Source organism: Xiphophorus couchianus, chromosome 20, assembly GCF_001444195.1.
Source record: "Xiphophorus couchianus chromosome 20, X_couchianus-1.0, whole genome shotgun sequence".
NCBI classification, from domain to species: Eukaryota; Metazoa; Chordata; class Actinopteri; order Cyprinodontiformes; family Poeciliidae; genus Xiphophorus; species Xiphophorus couchianus.
In genome coordinates, this window is record NC_040247.1 from 1,028,143 (window position 1) to 1,046,546 (window position 18,404).

The 18,404-nt window shown below is 42.1% G+C and overlaps 1 protein-coding gene across 1 annotated transcript; it reads left to right on the forward strand.

Annotated features, from left to right (window-relative positions):
• The first annotated feature begins 5,922 nt into the window (after positions 1–5,922).
• On the forward strand, positions 5,923–16,987 carry ccdc71 (coiled-coil domain containing 71). The gene is made up of 2 exons (XM_028003589.1): positions 5,923–6,062; positions 14,198–16,987. The coding sequence occupies exon 2, from the start codon at positions 14,208–14,210 to the stop codon at positions 15,273–15,275; it is 1,068 nt and encodes a 355-aa protein (XP_027859390.1). The 5' UTR covers positions 5,923–6,062; positions 14,198–14,207; the 3' UTR covers positions 15,276–16,987.
• Positions 16,988–18,404: the final 1,417 nt, after the last annotated feature.

Below are 18,404 nucleotides of genomic sequence, written 5' to 3' on the forward strand. Positions count from 1 at the left end.
ACCTCAAACATTATCCTGAGCCGTATGCAACGAAATTTCGTTCTGTATACACCCTGTGCATTGAAAATGACAACAAAGTCAGTCTAAGTCGAAGTCTAAGGAACAATTGTGCAACTGTGAGATGCGTTGAGGCCATTACCAGGGTACTTATAAGGTAATGGCCCTATTTACTGAACAAAAGCACCTGCTAGATAAGATCCTTCAGGTCAGTTGGACTATCTCTAGCCTGAATAGGTATATGTCCAAATGGCCTAACTCCAGCCATTCTAGTGTTAGGCCACGCCCCCTGAGAACAGGAAGTGTCATGTTTTACTGTGAACGGTCGCTATCTTAGCCCTTTGACCTAATCAACAGGAAACTGTTTCCAGAGACAGAAGACATGTTGGTGTGTTGAGGATTCCAACCCCGACCGGCTTTGATGGAGCAGGTGGGTGTGGCGGCGTGGCGAAGTGACCTGTAACGCCGTTGCCATACGTTTGGCTCTGAATTCCACAATTTCGGGGCCAGCTGCTCCAAACTCACTAGGATGGATCCTTATCCACCCGCCGACAGGAATTCATAAAAGAATTTGGTGGGCGTGGCCTAATTTCTCTATAGCGCCCCCTAGGAGATTTTAAATGATCAGCCCCAAGCCATGCTTTAACCTAGAATTACGAAATTTGGTACACATGTGTATCTTGTCAGGACGTACAAAAAAGTCTCTTAGAGCCATGGTCGAAACCCAACAGGAAGTCGGCCATTTTAGATTGAAGTTCAGATTTGGACCGCGATTTTGACGTTTAAAGCCTTTGCATTTGATCGAACTCCTCCTAGGGATTCCGAGTGATCGGCTTCAAACTCGGTCAGTCTGATCATAAGGCATGTTTGATTTAAAGTTATCAAAATGGTGACTGTATGAGCTTGCTGAAGGGGGGTTACCAGTGGTCAAAGTTCACCTACACGAAACTGTTACATCTCCTGCACAAGAACTCACAGAGACACCAAACCTTCAGTTATTGATCATCATTAGGTGTCCTAAAATACCCAATGGTCAAATGATGACAGTAATTAGGCCACGCCCCCTGAGAACAGGAAGTGTCATGTTTTACTGTGAACGGTCGCTATCTTACCCCTTTGACCTAATCAACATGAAACTGTGTCCAGAGACAGAAGAGTGTGTTGTGGATTCCAGCCCTGACCGGCTGCGATGAAGCAGGTGGGTGTGGCGGCGTGGCGAAGTGACCTGTAACGCTGATGCCATACGTTTGACTCTACATTCCACAGGTTTTGACCGAGCTGCACCAAACTTGGCCTGACTCATCCTGGTGTGATGCCTGACGATCCTATGTCATCATATTATGACGTCTTCTAAGCCCCGCCCCCTCACAACAGGAAGTGCTATTTTTTTCCTTATAAAGTTCCATTTCTGGCTCCCTTGACCTAATCAAGGTAATTCTGTGTTGGATGACAGATAGGAAGTTGGTCTCACTTGCTTTAAAGTGCCCAGAGTTTTTAATGGCGGCAACGCCGTTGGCATACGTTTGCCTCTAGATTCCACATATTTTGACTGAGCTGTATCAAACTTGGCATGACTGATCCTGGTGGGATCCCTGACGATCCTATGTCATCATATTATGACGTCATCTAAGCCCCGCCCCCTCACAACAGGAAGTGCTTTTTTTTCTTTGGAAAGTTCCATCTATGGCTCTCTTGACCTAATCAAGATGATTCGGATGATGAGCTCTGTCAATGCTCGCTGCTGGCTGAACCGTGTGGGCGTGGCCAAATGGCGAATATCAGTCCCTCGCCATATTCATACATTTGGCTCTAAATCACACATAGATCATCCGATTGGCGCCAAACTGGATATGTATGACCTTTGTTCACCTCTAAAGAGCCCAACGGGTTTGAAATGTAATTTGGCTCCACTGCGCCCCCTAAGTTAAAACATCGGCTTTATCTCCTCGATGCATCGACCGATCTGCACCAGATTTTTTGACAGTCGTCAGGGAGCGCTGCCGAACGCATTCATGTGTATCGCCCGGTGGAGGGGCGGGGAAAATGCGCGACAACTTCTGCGGTGGCTGGCGGGCGGCGGTGCTGGAAACTGCGGCAGGGCTTCTGTGGTGGCGAGCGGGCTGCGGCTCTGGAAACTGTGCGAGAGCTTCTGCGGTGGCTGGAACCCCCACGGTGGCCAATAGGACAGAACGGCGCTTGCTGCAAGGGCCGCTCGAGGCTGCTTGCAGCTTTAATTTCAATTACATTCTTATGTATGTTGCATGATTATCATAACCATTAAACCATTAAACACAACATTCATTAATGCATTCTTTATTGCATTACTCTTTTTAGTAATCGTCTGATTTTGATTTTATTATTTTTAATTCATCCTATTTCATAATCAACTCTTCTTTAATCATCAATGAATCAAAATACAAAATCACTAGTTTCATAATCATCATTAATCCACATGTTTGCATTAGTAAATTCAAAATAACTTGTCTTATAATCATCAATAAATCAAAATACAAGATTCACTTATTTCTCTCAGGCCTTCATGATCTGTTGTCTGCATTAGCCTGGAATGATCCCACCTCCTTACACCAGTTTTCACAACACAGAATAACATGGTGAAAATATGACGTTGAAAAATGAACACAGATTGAAGAAGATTGCAGTCTGCAAATCTTGACTGGCTTTGCAAAGCAGATATCAGATCTCATGGAGGTGTCATCTTTCAAGCTTTTGTTGTTATAGGAAACCAATTAGAAAAAAATAGCTCTTCACAAGCTGTTTTAGGGAAGCAGACAGTCGCATTGCCTCATGGTGATGTTAAACTGACTTCTGGCAACATCAGTTTCATGTGAAACACGTCTGTCTTTGATTTAAGTGGCATCACTGCAGGATTCTCTGCTCATTCATTAAGAGTGGAATCATTCCACGTTCCATGTTGTCATTAAAACAAAGTTTATTAAACTTTTACATGACAAAACAGTTTTTAAAACTGCTAATCTAGGAGTATATAGGTTGGGAGGGTCTGTTACAAATCATTATCATCATGGAAATAACTAATATTTTCATGACATTAGTTACTCATATGCGACAGACTGGCGACCTGTCCAGACCCCGCCTCTTGCCCAAAACGTTCGCTGGAGATAGGAACCAGCACCCACCCGACCCCACTAGGAACAAGGGTATACAGAAAATGGATGGATGGACAGTTACCCATAAGATAGATTCTTATGGGTTTGTCACCCTAAGAAACAACCACAGGTTTTCTCCAGCTCTGCACAAACCAAACATTAACAACGTCCTGAGGAGAGATCTTCCTTCCAGAGCTTCTTCATCACCATCTCCTGAATTTTCTTTTTTTTTTCATCTGAGCAGTCAGAGCAGCCATCATTATCCTCTCCAGAGACACCATCTTCATCTCTCGCTAACCTCATTGTTGCCATCCTCCTCATCATCTTCTGTCCTTTTCATCAGAAGCACTATCATCTTCTTCATTGTGTCCTCCTTCTTTGTCTCCACCTGTTTCCTCTTCACCAAAGCCTCTGCTGTCTTCCTCTTCTGTCCTTTTGTCTTCCTCTTCTGACTTATTCTTCTTTAGGAAATGCTCTTTTATTTTTACCTCCACCCAAGTTGTATCTTCTCCAACTGTAGAGCTCCTGTCATGCATTTCTCTAAGGTTGGAATCATTATTAGGACTACCAGCGTTGTTGCACTGGCTGCTGGTTTGCATCTAAAACATTGTTTTTCAAACTATTATCCAGCAATCCTAAATAGTGTGTGCCTAAATGTAATCTGAATTATTTATACAACTTTTCCACCAACTAATATTGCATCCATTGCCACGGATTCCTGTCAGTTCTCTTTTGGGGCGCTAGTCAACGATGCTAATTGTTTGCTGTTGTTAAAATAGCCTGGCTATAGATAACGAAGCTGCTACCTGAATTTACTTCTTTGTGCTGGTTTTTCACATTAAATCCCAAAGAATATATATTTATGTTTGTGGTTGTAATGTGACAAAATATGAACAAGTTCACAGGGTACGAATACTTTTGCAAGCCACTGTAATTAAAATATACTGAAATTAAAGATATGATATGATTTATTTTCATGTTTATGGATATTTTTATTAGCCACTCCATAATCCACTTATGCTTATGCTAGTTCACAAAATGACAATATAACAAAATTTGGGAGAAAACTCCAGTCAGTTAATGTTCAACAATAATCGTTAAAATTTTTGAAGATGGTTCTTCTGTTGAGTATTCATTACCCAATCAATGGATATCATCATGATACATTACTTTGAACTTTTAACCGAAGTATGAAAAAACTAAAACTATTACTATAACTAATAAAAACTAAGCTAAAAATAAGTAATATTTAACTAGTTGACATTAATAAAAGCAGAATAGAGAAGCCATCTTTGGAATAAGGGTATTGGTGGTACACCTGAAGGTGGCAGGGAGAAATGTGGCTCAGAGAAATGTTCAAGATGTCTGTAAGTTTCTCTTCTCAGTCCTTAACCAAACAGCCAGATATTTTGTTGATCCTGCAGCATTGGAAGGTTTTGTCCTGGAGAGGGATTTCCTACCACTGGTGATTTCTGTGCAGGGATACTGTTTTCAACTTCAAACCATCCAACAAAGTTGTTCAGACTGTCCAGCAGAAAGATGTCAAACTTTGGGTGTTTTCACACCTGATAGTCCAATAGACTCGGTTCAATCGAATTGTGAAACGAATGTAACATTTGTTACATTTTCAGCTGCTGTGGTTTACTTTTACACTGTGCTGTGACAAACAAACTAAGCCTATAGAAAAACTTGTTCCCCTCCAAGCCTGTGGTGGCGCTGCAACAAGAGCCACTGAAGCAAACAACAAAAACCTCCAAAGAAGACACTGAGCGAAACTTCCTCGTTCATGAAATATAAACAAAAATGGAGTGGTTAGAGATTTTAGCAGTTATAGGATTTCTTTTTCACTTTAGAACTATACTTGCGTATTTGTTTTGAGTGTATTTACCTAGAATGCCATGCTCTGTAGTCCACTTGCTGCTTTTGGAGCGGTTTCCAGTCTGCTTGGCATTTACATAAACATTATAATCGCACCATAGTTCAGACTCTTTAATGTGTCTAAAGAGATTAAGTAGCTAACTTAGTAACTCACGTTAGCTACTTAGGTAGCTAATTTAGTTAGCTAAGCTAGCTAGGTAACTTAGGTTAGCTAAGTAGCTTTCTTAGCTAACTTGACATGGCTGGCCAAGTTAGCTAGGTTAGCCACTTAGAGTTTTCAGACAAATGCTAAAATTTCATTATTGTCAACAAAACTGTAAAATCTACGAGGTAAATTTAGAGTTTATCCAAAGGATCCAATCCACTTAAAAGCCTAATTTTTACACGTTCACAGGCCATTGTCCCTCTCAAGACAAATACAACAATCCTTTGAATTTGCTCTTCTTAGTATTTTTCCACTGTGTGTGTCTTTCTTTGGTATCCACCTATAAGCGACTATTTAGCAGAACTAACAGTGAACCCTAAATAACCCAGAATGCAATACGTTTTGGCATCTGTGCCCATCCTCCATTTGCAACCAGAACATAGCTAAGTTGGGTACACCAAATTTCCGAGATCCGACGTCTGACTGAATCGAATCCATATGATATATATAACTGCAACATGGGTTAATGATGATGTAGCTGATGAAAAAATGCAAGCACCAAAATTAGAAAAACAGTTCAAGCCCCGCCCAGTTGTCAAGCCCCACCCCCTTTTATCTGTGTTTTATATTTTTTAACAAGAGTTTCTGTTGAAAAAACTTGTTTTCTATACTTGATAGATTTTTAATTTTTTTTTTTTTTTTTTTTCCCAGATTTATGTTTTTAGAAATAACAGTTGCTTGTTCCCCACCCCCACCCCTCAGGGGGGCCGACTGAGCCCGCCTCCCTGCTCTCTCTCCCCGGCTGCCTCCGCCTCTTCCCTCTGGTCTGTCATCCGCACCAGTGTTGTAGCAGCCATTTTACCGTGGAGCGTCGACCCAGCCGCGACCGGAGGATGCCGAGACAGCGCCGTTAATAGGTAATTACGCCCCTTCCTCTCCATCTGCGCCTCTCATTTGTCTCTGTAACGGCTCCAGCTCGGTTACGCGACGGCCGGCGGCGCTGTGGGCAGGGCCCCGGCCGGCTGGAGGTCTGAAGCAGCCAGAAAAACTGCCTCAGACGGAGGGAAGATTTGCTGAGAGAGTGTTTGGCTACTGTAGCTCTTTGCTGGCAGTTTACTAGACCGGGTAAAAAATGGCGACGTCTCTAAATAAACCTGTGAAAGTTGTAAAGGAGCTTCCTTTTTGTGGCTACATGGCTGTTGGACTGTAGGCTAAGCTGTGCTCCAGTAAACTGCGCAGAAAAGCGGCGTTTTTAAATGTATCCGCGTTCATGAAGGGGGCGCTCAAGAGCAACTAAACGCGTAAAATCTGCGCACATATCGGCATGGCTCACTACTCAAGGCGTTGACTGGTTTATTGGTAGTTTTTATGTCAAATCTGATGGTTCCTTTGTTCTTTTAGCCTTGTAACCTGTACATTTTCGTGGTTTTTGTAAGAAATCTCAGTTTTTAATATTGTATTTGCTTAACAGTCATATTAGCATTTTAAAATATAAGCAACTTCACCTGGTGGTAGTTTGCAGTAGAATTATGGAGTGCTGTATAAATCCTTCAAATGTGGAATTTTAGGATTTTGGAAATAGGAAGGATAACGTGGAAGATCCCAAAACACCCAGAGGCAAAAATCCAAGATGGCTACTGCACTTGTGTAACAAAGCGTTAGCTGCGGTACTAACCTGTTAAATTGCATTTCTGGTTATTTGTTTCTGTAAATCAAACTAAGCACTGTACAACTTCAATTAAACATATTGATGCGTTGTTTGAATGCACAAGGTGCTGAGAAACAGTTTTTTATAAATCAGTCTACACTAATGTCAAACACTATCCAACGAATCCCCAGGCCATCTGGCTGATGTGCATCCAGCAGTAAACATAACAGTATTTATGTGGGTCAAAGCTAAAAAATGAGTTTTTAGCCAGCTGGAATTGCCAGATGTATCAACACTGATATTTTGTAGTAGCTCAGCCAAGTTTATTTGCATCTCACACAACCATAATGGCCACATGAATCTTAGTCGGGTTCATATGTTGGTATTTACGTCACCCAGTTTTGATGCTCAGTCAGCAGAGTCAACTTACTTCTGGACTGTAAAACAAAGACAGTAAGCAGTGAAACCCGTCACTTCCTATTGTAAGTGGGCAGAGCTAAAGTGAAATCAAGGCTATTTGAATATACTGAGTGCTGATCTGGGATTACACACAGGATCTTTGGCACAGATCCGGCCTTGTGTGTGGAAGTTATTATTACTTTTTTGTCTTTTGTGGTGAAAGATAATTTTTTGCGCACATGCTTTGATGCAGAAAAAAGTTTTTGATAACTATTTATCCCCAATGCTTTAAGACCACAACAGGTAATTTTGAAGTCTGTGAGTCCAAAACTCTATGAGGAGTTTACCTGGATACACAAGGTGTAAAATACACAAGATGGTAGATTTGGACCAGAAGGACCATCTTCCTGTGCAGTTTGGACCATGGGTCCAAGAAACGTTTTTTTATAGGTCTTGAGGCACCACAAATGTGGCAAATTGCAAAATACTTGGTCAAAGCTTGGCTCGGGGCTGATTGTTTTTATTTTTCTAGGGGTTGCTGTGGAGGAATTAGGCTACTCCCATCAGATATTTGCATTAGTATTTTATAGACATTGAATAAATATTCATGTTCAGTTTGGTGCACATCAGTTTATAAATATGGAAACTGGAGCCAAAACTCAGACAGACATCAATCCACATAAGCCCCCACCAACAGTGAAAAGTGAAAGACGTTCACATTGGACACTAATGACATAACCCAAAATGCTAAAGGTCACAGAGTCTAGGATGCACTGATGAGAAAGGGATGAAAAGGAGAAAATAGGCATAGATATTGCAAGTGATATTTACTATTATTACCATCACAGCATTTACCATGAACTCATCTCAAGCTCCTGATGAAAGCAGTAATTTCATCTGCCCAAGCTCAATATGTTACCATTTTTAAAGACATAAAAGTAGATTTCTTGTTTGCACATGCTGGCTTACCAAGATAGGATACAAAGATTGACAAACTGTCTGTTTGCTTTCACACTGTCTGAACCAGAGTTAACCAAGAAAAAGGGTTTGTAGGAGGACTGGTGTTTCCTTGTCCTATAGATCAAGCATTTGGATGAGCTTTCACTTGTGCCAAAATTAAGTGATCTGTAAATTAACCTTAGTCTGTTTATGGTGAATAATACAGCTCAGGTGTTAAAACACCCCAAGAGACCATGCATAAGACTAAATACAATGCCTGGCCCCCCAAAAAGTTGCCACCAAAAAGAAGGTGACACATTCTAATATATTGTTGGGCCGCCTTTAGCTTTGATTACGGCACACATTCGCTGTGGCATTGTTTTGATAAGCTTCTGTAATGTCGCAAGATTTATTTCCATCCAGTGTTGCATTATTTTTTCACCAAGATCTTGTATTGATGATAGTAGAGGCTGAGCAAAACCTTGTCCAGCGCATCCCAAAGATTCTCAATGGGGTTAAGCTCTGGACTCTGGTGGCCAATCAGTGTGTGAAAATGATGTCTCATGCTCCCTGAACCACTCTGTCACAATTTGAGCCCAATGAATCCTGTCTTGGAATATGCCTGCGCCATCAGGGAAGAAAAAAGCCCATTGATGGAATAACCTGGTCATTCAGGTTGTCAGCTGACCTCATTCTTTGAGCTCAACCTAGTCCTGATCTACTGCAGTAACCTCAGATCACAACACTGCCCCCATAGGCTGCTACAGCAGGCGCTAGGCATGATGGGTAATGATGGCTTCTCTGATTCTGGTGTGTCAGCCTCTCCTGGTAGGTCCTCCACTGGACTATGATGGTTCTTACTATGGTTCTTTGGAGTCCCAAAGCTTTAGAAGTGACTCTATCCTGTCCAGACTGATAGATAGCAGAGAGTTTGTCTTGTTGGTTGTCAGTCAATATGTTACAATATATGTCAATATATTACAAACAAAACCAAAGTACAGTGTTATTATGTTCTTGGACTCTGAGGGGAAGGTGCAGCCAGCGGTTGCTGCTGATTAAATGCACCATTAAATCACCAACCTTTATAAGAATCTAAGAAAGTTGTAAATAATCCCCAAAAGGAGAAAAGCTTCCTTTAGGTTTATCAGACAGAAGCACAGATAATGGACCAAAGTGACCAACATCAACTAAAGGAACTACCAGTGCAAACAGCTGGTACCAACTGTCAAACATGGTGGTGGAAGGGTGATGATTGGGGCTTGTTCTTGTCAAGAAAATCCGAGCTCATCCCACTTCCCCATGCTGGAGATTTTAGTTTAACAGTAATAATAAATAAAGTTATCTTTAAAATGAATCACTCAAGTGACATCAAGGCCCAACATTAGACTTAAGTGTCAATAAAATAAATCTAGTTGTGTGTGTTGTTTTTGTCTCATGCAAACTTTGCTTTAATTCTACTTTTTTCTATCTAATCATAAGAAATCATAGTCAGTCAGAGAGAGTCATTAAACAGGAAAAGCAGGTTTCCTGGAAAAAGAGGAAGTTTCCAGCCTGCAGATTTATAAAAATAGTTGAGACTATTTTAAAGCATGAAAGTTTTAAAAAATTAAATCTAAACATTTTGAGTAATTTGATAAGATTCAAAGTAAAATACTTATATTAATATTGATTTACTTGTAATAATACTTACACTTATATTTGTGAGAACACTTATAAGAAAAACAAGCAAATGTAACTTTGGTATCAAATAATTAGAATAATAGATTATTCTTGGTTTCTTTTCAGAAAAACATCTGTAATAACTCACATTAAGATTATAATAAATATAATTAATAAGTTATAGTTATAAAATTATAAATGAATGCTAAATCAGAGAAGCTAAAGAAAATAAATGTGATATAAATGTGATTTTGACATTGAACTTGAAATGGTGTAAAAGGTTGTAAAACTGCAATTAAACATCACTGATATGTTGGAGGTAGATGGTAGGTGAAAGGTGACAGGAAGGGAAAAAGGGGAACTAACAGGAGAGCAGAGATGATCAGCACCTTATATGGAAACAGGAGGTTGAGCAGCCCTGAGACATTGGCACAGACATCATGACATGATGTCTCTTAAGACAGTGACGGATATGAGATCATCTGTCTAAGCAGACAGATGAACCCTATATAAGGTGGGTGCAAAAGAGGAACCGTTCGTTGGATCCTCCGGGCAGCTTCGAGCCAAGAGATGGACAAAGAACTCTGCAGCTGAAGAAGAGCCGGGGCCACGGAGCCGGAGACTGTCCTGCACATGGAGACCAACCCGTCTGGCCCACAATCTGTGGCTTCGAATCGCACTTCTCTCATCGGCTGGGTTCTGACCCCAAAGACAAAGATGAAGACAAAGACAAGGAAGAAGAACTGGTGCCTTTTTTCCTGCCAGCACCAAGTCCTGTGTGACCTCAGCATCCATGCGGAGAAGAAGTTCATCGGACCTACAGAGATCCCTGCCTTCGCCGATCAACATCTTCCTCCTGCTGCAGCACCTTCTTCGTCGTCATGCCAGGTCTGGGGTTCGAAACGCCAAACTCCGTCCGTCTCTCTCAAAGGTTCCCTTTTTTAGTTCTCAGTGTCAGCAGTAGGGAAAGATAGACTAGATGATTGATTTTACTTATTTGATTATTTCTGCTACTGAATTAAGCTGTACTGACCCTTGCAAAAATGCCTTACTAATAAAATATTTAGCATAAAGAAAATCTAAAGATGTTGTGGACATTCAGTTAATGAGTCACCTTAAAGTTCTTTGATGGTTGTAAAATAGCTGTGATGTTTGATTCTGGAGAGGAAAAAGTGGAAAATGTTTTTAGGTTGCTGGTAGCCCATATTTAAAACCTCATCCTTGGGACTCGCCCGAGTCACTAAAACCTACCTGGTTCAATAACAAATGCAAGTTGCAAAATAGAGAACGAGCGACCGTTAACAGGTGTGCTCTGTGAAACTAGTTGGCTGTAGGCTGCTCAGTCTGGCTAATTCACAGGGGGAAGAAGGGTGGGACACTTGGATGTAGGCCGTCAGATAACCAGGCGAATCGTTTCTCGAAACCAGCTTAAACAGAGTTTACTTCAGTTCTGGACAGGGTAAATCCCAGCAGATTTAGGAAACTCAACGGACCCGTTAGACGGAGAGCTGGTAGCACATCTCCCCTCTCAGAAGAGGAAGTACGAGAGTGAGAGAGTAGAGATGGAAAGGAGGGGGGGGGTGTTGCGCAACAACATTCTGCAACCACAGTACCTGCTGGACTCCTTGCAAATGAAATATGTATCATAGGTAAGGAGAAGAAACCGGTTCTTTAAACTAGTAAATCAAGCTGGTTTGCAGATTCTGAACCCCAGTCAAGCATTTGGAAAGTCTGCTGTTGTCAGGAACCAAATACCTGATCTGATGGAGAACTGCTACTCCTCCCAGTCATTTTTCTTTGACCTATTAAACCATGGAAATCTGTGAAAGAGATCCTCTTGAAAATAACACGCCCATAATGAAATTAATATTTCGTGATCTACAAGACATAGAAAAGCAGAAAAAATGCATCACAGCTACTTAAAGGCTTTATTAGCTATATTCACAGCAAACACTGACAAAAGTCCACTTAATCACAAGTCTATTATGCAGAGTAAAAAGAACAAAAAACCCTGAACATTATCCATGTGGCAGCAGTGGAGCAGAACAGTGACCTTCTGTCATCAAAATCAGTTCCTTATTTAACATCGTCTTGGAAAAATCTGTTTTGTCACGTGACAAAAAGTCATTGCAGAGCGCAGAATCAGACAGTCCAGAAATCGTTTAGTTTGTGGGATCCCTACTAGACACCATCGTTCACCAATCACTGCAAGGAAATAGAGTTTTCTACACGATATCCGGGAGACAAAGAAGCCAAAAAGTCAGAAATCACATTGGTGTGACACAGGGACGATAGATTACAGAAGCTCAGTGGGAATATTTTACTCTAAAATGAATTGTAATCATAAAATAACGAAGGTCTCACCGTGTCTCCCACATGAACCTTAAGGGCTAAGTTATAGTGTTGCTTTTAAAAGTTTGCATTGAGCCAAGCAAGATTTGAGGCTTTTACATTTGGCGGCTACCTTGGTGTGGTATTGTCCGATAATGAGCCCTCATAGAGGCTGAGTTAGAAAACATTTGGAGAGCATGCGAGGCCAGTAGCCAACAGCGGGGATAAGGTGTTGATGTCAAACTGTCCTCGAGAAATGCAGTTTGACATCACTAATCTAATGGCCAAGCTAACTGTAGCTGTAGCCTGGTTGGGCAGGGAGGGAAATAAAGCCTGGCAGCCCACCAGGCTTATAATACACCATGGTCAACCCTGACGAGGCATCACTCATAGTCGATGTAGTGAGAAGTCACTGTCATGATGATGCCCATGTGTCATGTGGTCCAAACTCTCTGACTGTGTTTAGTTTTGTTGTCTGTCATACATGTGCACATAATGGAGCTTCATTAAGACGTTTACTTTGTACCATAATGTAGTTTGGCTCAAGCACTTGAAAGAGTTGCTTGAACATGTTATTTGCACAACCGAGTCCGAGTGTAAATCTTTGCAAATAATTGCGATCGCCTCTGTTATCTGAATTCCTCGCTGAGATTTGGCTGGTCAGTAAGTTCCTCGGTTTCTCTCGTTTTGCCGCTGAAGCAGGACTGTAAGGTGAGATGAATTTAAAATGTGACCCGTTTTCTCAGTAGTGCACCTGAAGAAAATTGCATCACACCAGTGCAACCAGTCCTTGGGAGGTAAAAAGTCTAAAATGTGGTCGTTATATGAACATTTCAACTCGAATGAGGTGTAATATCCTGTTCAGTCCTTGGTTCTCATTAAGAGGATGTGGCCATTTATCTTCTTCTGTTGGTGTCCACAAGTAGTCCTCTCACTGAAATCGCCAGGTAGCTCATGGTTGATACTTCCAGACCAGCCGTGTCTTCGAACGCTGCTTGTTGCTGCAGTTGTCTGGCTCCTAAAGACTTGAGTTGCTGGTGAGAAGAAAAAAAGGGCTTTGCTGTCCCTGCAGGCAGTTTGGTCAGTGGCAATGTCTCTGGTCATACAGACCCGAAAAATAGGACTTTATGGCCGTTTTCTGGTACATGAGACTAGGAGAAGAAGCTCCTGTAAAATGGTAAATGTCCTGTACTTGTGTATCCAGTCTAGAGGACTCCAAAGCACTTCATGCTGCATTCAGTCATTCACCCTCTGATGGGGGTGAGCTACTAACATAAGTTAACAGTTGTAAACGTTTATATTCTGTTATCTGTAGTTAAGTTTTCATCCGACTGTCATGGAAATTTGAGTTTCCTTCTGCTGGTTTGGAGCGAATCTACCAGGCTACGCAAAGCGTAATTTGGTCAGTAGAGGTTGCAAACTAGCATTCATGTTGCTATCGGGCAAGTAGTAATAGTTCTGTCATGTCAGCTAGTATTGGTGATGTTATGCGCTGTCCAGAGCCGTATATGAAGAAATGTAATTGTAACAGTGGAAATGGCTGTGAGGTAAAAATTCGCTACTTATTTGGAAAGCCTGTTTCCATCTCTGCTCTCAAAGTGTGAAGTGCTTTGGCTCACATCAACTCTGTTTCAGAAAAGGTTTTGTTTTATCGTGTGTCTGTATATTCTGCCCTGGTTCAGGTTTTCAGGCTTATGCAGAAGATAGTTTTCTATGTAGCAGGTAGAAACGCTGCGGCTGTTTTTAACCCAACTGTGTCAGTATTTGGTTTGGAAAATTAAGCTAAATGTTGTCAAAAGCCAATTTGCTTTTCTTTAATAAACTGATCTTTGATTAACAGTAAAGATTTTTATTATCAGTGGGGATATAATTGAATGCTGCTTTGGCCTAATTAGATACTGTTTCATTCTGCTGCATATATTTGTCAAAAATTCAACGATTTTTTTCTTATTCATGTAAAACCCACTGATCCTGTTTGGTCAAATGTTTTCAAAAATCTCAATCTGGAGTTCAGTTTATGGTTCTGTTTTAAACTGGTGACCTTGCTAATACTTCACTCACTTTTTTCCCTTATAGGTTCATAAACATGGCTGCTTCACCTCAAGGTCCCCTGGTCCATCGGCCATTGGCGTTCGCCAATGAGGAGCGGAGGGCGGTTCACTCCTGGTCCCGCATCTCCTCAGCAGGACAAAATGTCCTGCTGGACGCTCTGAAGATCCTGAGCCCGATGTCTCGAGACCTTTCCTGCACGGAGGAGCTGGTGACCTTCCTGCAGGAGCTCAGCGAGGAAGGCCACAGGCCCACTATTCTGCGCAGCAAGGACGTGTACTGCTACCGCTCCTGCACCAGCCTTCCCATGACCGAGGAAATGCTCAAGTTGGTCAGCAAGAATGTGAGACCTGCCACCAAGAAGAGGAAGAGGAAGCCTCAGGTCAAGAAGCGGGAGGTTCATCCGTCCTGGAGCACCACCGAGAGGAGCAGCCCGAGGATCCAAGGGATTCGGCCTCCGGAGGTTCTGCTGGACCGTCACACCGTCATCTGCAGCAGGACACCAATTCAAACTGTAGAAATGTTGGAGGACGACGTGCAGCCGTGCCTCAGACTGACCAGCATTGAAGGCCTGTCCGGCTTCCACACGGCCAGACTCCAGATCCAAACTGTCTGGGAGTCTGAGACGCCGCCCGTCTCCTTCCCCTCGCCGCGGCTCCCTCCAACGCTATCAGGAATACCGTCTCAGCCTTCTCAGAACGGTGGTGGGGCGCCCACCAAAGCCGTGGCCTTGTTCAGCCAGAAGAGCCTGTCCTGCCCGATCCGGCTGGACGGCGCCCTCATCGGGGACTCCGCGCCGTTCTTCTACGCCAACGGTCGGCCGGTCTCTCAGACGCACACAGACCTGACCAGCAACGGCTGGAGGGGCAACGGCCTCCACCAGGATGTTCCTGGGTCCAAGGGAATGACAGGTGCCACGCGGCAGAGAAACGGTTGGAAGGACAAGAAAAATTTAGGACGCAAAGTGATAAAGGTGGACGATTCACGGTCGGTGGCGGAGGCCTGCAGGAAAGCGCAGAAGATCCTGCAGGTCAACCTTTCTCCGGTGATCCAGATCCAACCGCTCAACCACGTTCTGAGGGACTTCCGGTTCCAGAAGCAGTGAAAGCCCCGACCCAAACTCACTTTGTCCGTTAGCAGATCTTAGTGTTTCCCATCCGTCGACCTCCACTGGACCGGTCCGGTCCGGTCCGTGGTCGTAGCGGACGTCGTACCTGCGGTTCTGCCGGGTCGTGTTGAGGATCCGGACAGAAGCGCCGTCTGTCGTCTCTATGCTGGTACATGTTCACTGTTCAGTCGACGCTACGCTAAACCGCTACAGTCATCCAGCCGCTCTGCCGTAGAGGAAGGTCAAAGGTCAATTTCTTCTCCTTTCAGAAGGTGTCCAGTTCAGTCAGCTGTTGTGAAAATATTTAAGCAAATGCATTTTGTTAGAAATGTAAGTAATTTTTACTTGTTTTTGCCGCTCTGCTCGTTTCCCTGAAAGAAGGAAAACGGAGCTGATGTTGGGTCAAAAGTATCTTTTTTTAATTTAATCAATTTCGACTAAAAGGGGGAAATATTTAGTTTCTTTTTCTAATTTCCTTTTTTGTGTCTCTGGGACGATGAACAGTAAGAGTTTGGGCCCACAGAAACATAAATTAAATAATAAGTTATTCACAAAGTGTTCCTTTGGTTGGTGCATCAACAGGCTGAGAAATGAGGTCTTATGTGTTACTGCAGGAAATATTTGATGTCTCTTAGTTACAGAACGTAAAAAAACAAAGACAAAACACACAAATCTGGTCTAATGTTTTCATTTCAACTGGTCTCCTGTAATATAAACTGTTTTGTGATTATTGGTTCATCGGTTTCAGATTAAGATTCAGAAAATTCTCAAGTTTTGAGAAAAATATTTGTTCACAGTAATTTAACTTAAAACCTCTTCACTCTATGATGCTGGTTTCTGGCCCATTAAATAATCCAGATGAATTATTAATGAATTGTAAATCCAAGTCGTGTTCTGGTTCTGGAAACTGTTTGGATCATTTTTCTTGGTTAAACTGGTTCGATCAACAGGTGCTAATTGTTGGTGGGATCGTTGGTGCTCCTCGAAGAATGTCAATGTTGCTTTCACTTCTACTTCAGATCGGTGCATTTAAGAGCAGCGATTTCTGGGCGCTGCTGCCCCCTGCAGGTTGGGATGAGCACGACAAGCCGCCGTCTGCTTTTCTAAGTGTTTAAACTGTGAGGAACCAGCTGAAACCATCGTCATGCCATCTGTGACATCCGTGTGTATTTTCTGCTATTAAACCACAATTCACAAGACAATTTATTTTCCTTCAGTTCTAAAAATAAAAGTAGCTTAGAGAAAAAGCTGAAACCTAAAATCTTCTCAGTTGCTTTTTCTGTTTGATTTAAATTATTAAATGGTCTTTGAATGGTTCAGAAAACAGCAGGTACATAAAACTAGTTTGTAACATTTCAAGTGAAGCAACCAGCAATCAGTAATTGACTTAATGAACCTGGATGGTGATTGGTTGGAATAGCGGGTCCACTTCAGAAAAACATGAAGGTCCTTTCTATGAAGGCGGCGGTTTCCCTGTTTGACCCGAGGCTGCGTCCGTGTTGGGTGATGGGCTTTACAGACGTGTTTCTCTGCGCTGGTGAAGTTGGTGTGGCTCCGGATCCCAACCCTCCGCTGACTGTCTGCAGTCACGTTCATCCCCTTTTCTAGACCGTTTCTGTTAGTCTTGTTTGTGCAACATTTGTATTATAATGTATTTCCTACATGATCTTTGAAAACATTTTTGTTCAATAAAAATGACTTGAAAACAATCTTTATGTTTTATATTTAATATGTTATAATGACCTTAGTAGGGATTACCGGTTTACCAAATGGCTGAACTCCGGACTTGATCAAGTCTGAAACATAATCAATCCATGGGAACATTTGCGTTTGACTTGCTCCAGTTTTGTTTTTTTTCTTGGTGAGGCTTTGCACACCCGGAAATGTCCGTCTGTCCATCCAGTCCGTTTTTCTTACTACCTTCTTTGCTAAATGGTTGTTAACGTCAGGAATGTTTTAGCCACTTTTACTCCTGTTTTTGTTTTTTAAAATAAGTTATGAGGCGATACCTTAAACTGCTGCTGTGCTTTGTTGCTAGGTAACCAAAGAGTGAGTGAGTTGCTAGGTAACCAAGCCGACCGAGTGAATTAGTTGACGTCACCAGCCGTGAGACGTTCAGCTGCTAAAGCCTTTCCTCTGCCTACATCTCCCAGAATGCTGTGCGGTTCTGGCTCGGATTTCAGTGAAATTATTTAATATTCTAGCTATTTTTAATTAATATTTATTACGTACCTATCACGATAGATATTATGGATTTATTGCCCAATCGGATTGTCTGTTTTGTGTTTATGAATATTTTTATCAGCCTTTCGGACTGATGTGAAATTGCAGTTTACGTCAGCTGTCGGTAAATTACGGAACTTCATATTCATGAGTATGAAGTTCTCAAGCTTCATACGGAAACGCCAAAATAGCGACATTTAGTCGCAGCCAAATGGTGACAAAAGTTGGGAGAAAACGCCAATCAGTTATTGTTCAATTCATTATCCAATCGATGTAAACATAAGCACAATACTTTGGTTATTTTTTGGGGGGTCCAGAAATGAAAAAAGGTAAAAGGAAAAAAAACAATATTTAACTGATAAGTAATTTAAATGAGCAAACTCACTCTAAAACTAACTAACTGAATTAGACAAACAAAAAGTCATAATGAAATAAAACCAAACAATAAAGAAAAATCCCAAACTACCATGATCTGATCTTGGAGCCATTTTGTTCTCCCTGAAACTCCAGATCATTACCAACCAACCAGGAGGAGGCGCTGCTGCAGGATCGTTTCTGTCTGTTGCTCCTGCAACAAGCTCTGCGCTGGTGGTAACCCGTCTGCTCCTCCACAGCAGAATATTTTGATGATTCGGCTGTAATCATCTGCATGTGAGCTGGATCTGCTGCTGGAGGAGATTTCAGGCTCTCAGAGCTGATCGTGTTTAACAGATTAAATCCTTATGCAGCAGATTATCTGCATCTAAACCAACGTGAACCAAAACATTTTTTTCTCAAAATATAATTTTCCTTCAGCTTTGGAGCATTTTGTGTTTGCAGTAGAGATCAGAGCGCAGCTGCAGGTGATTACATCTCTAATTATTCAGTGGGCTTCATAGGTTTGAACAGATGCAGAAGCTCTGA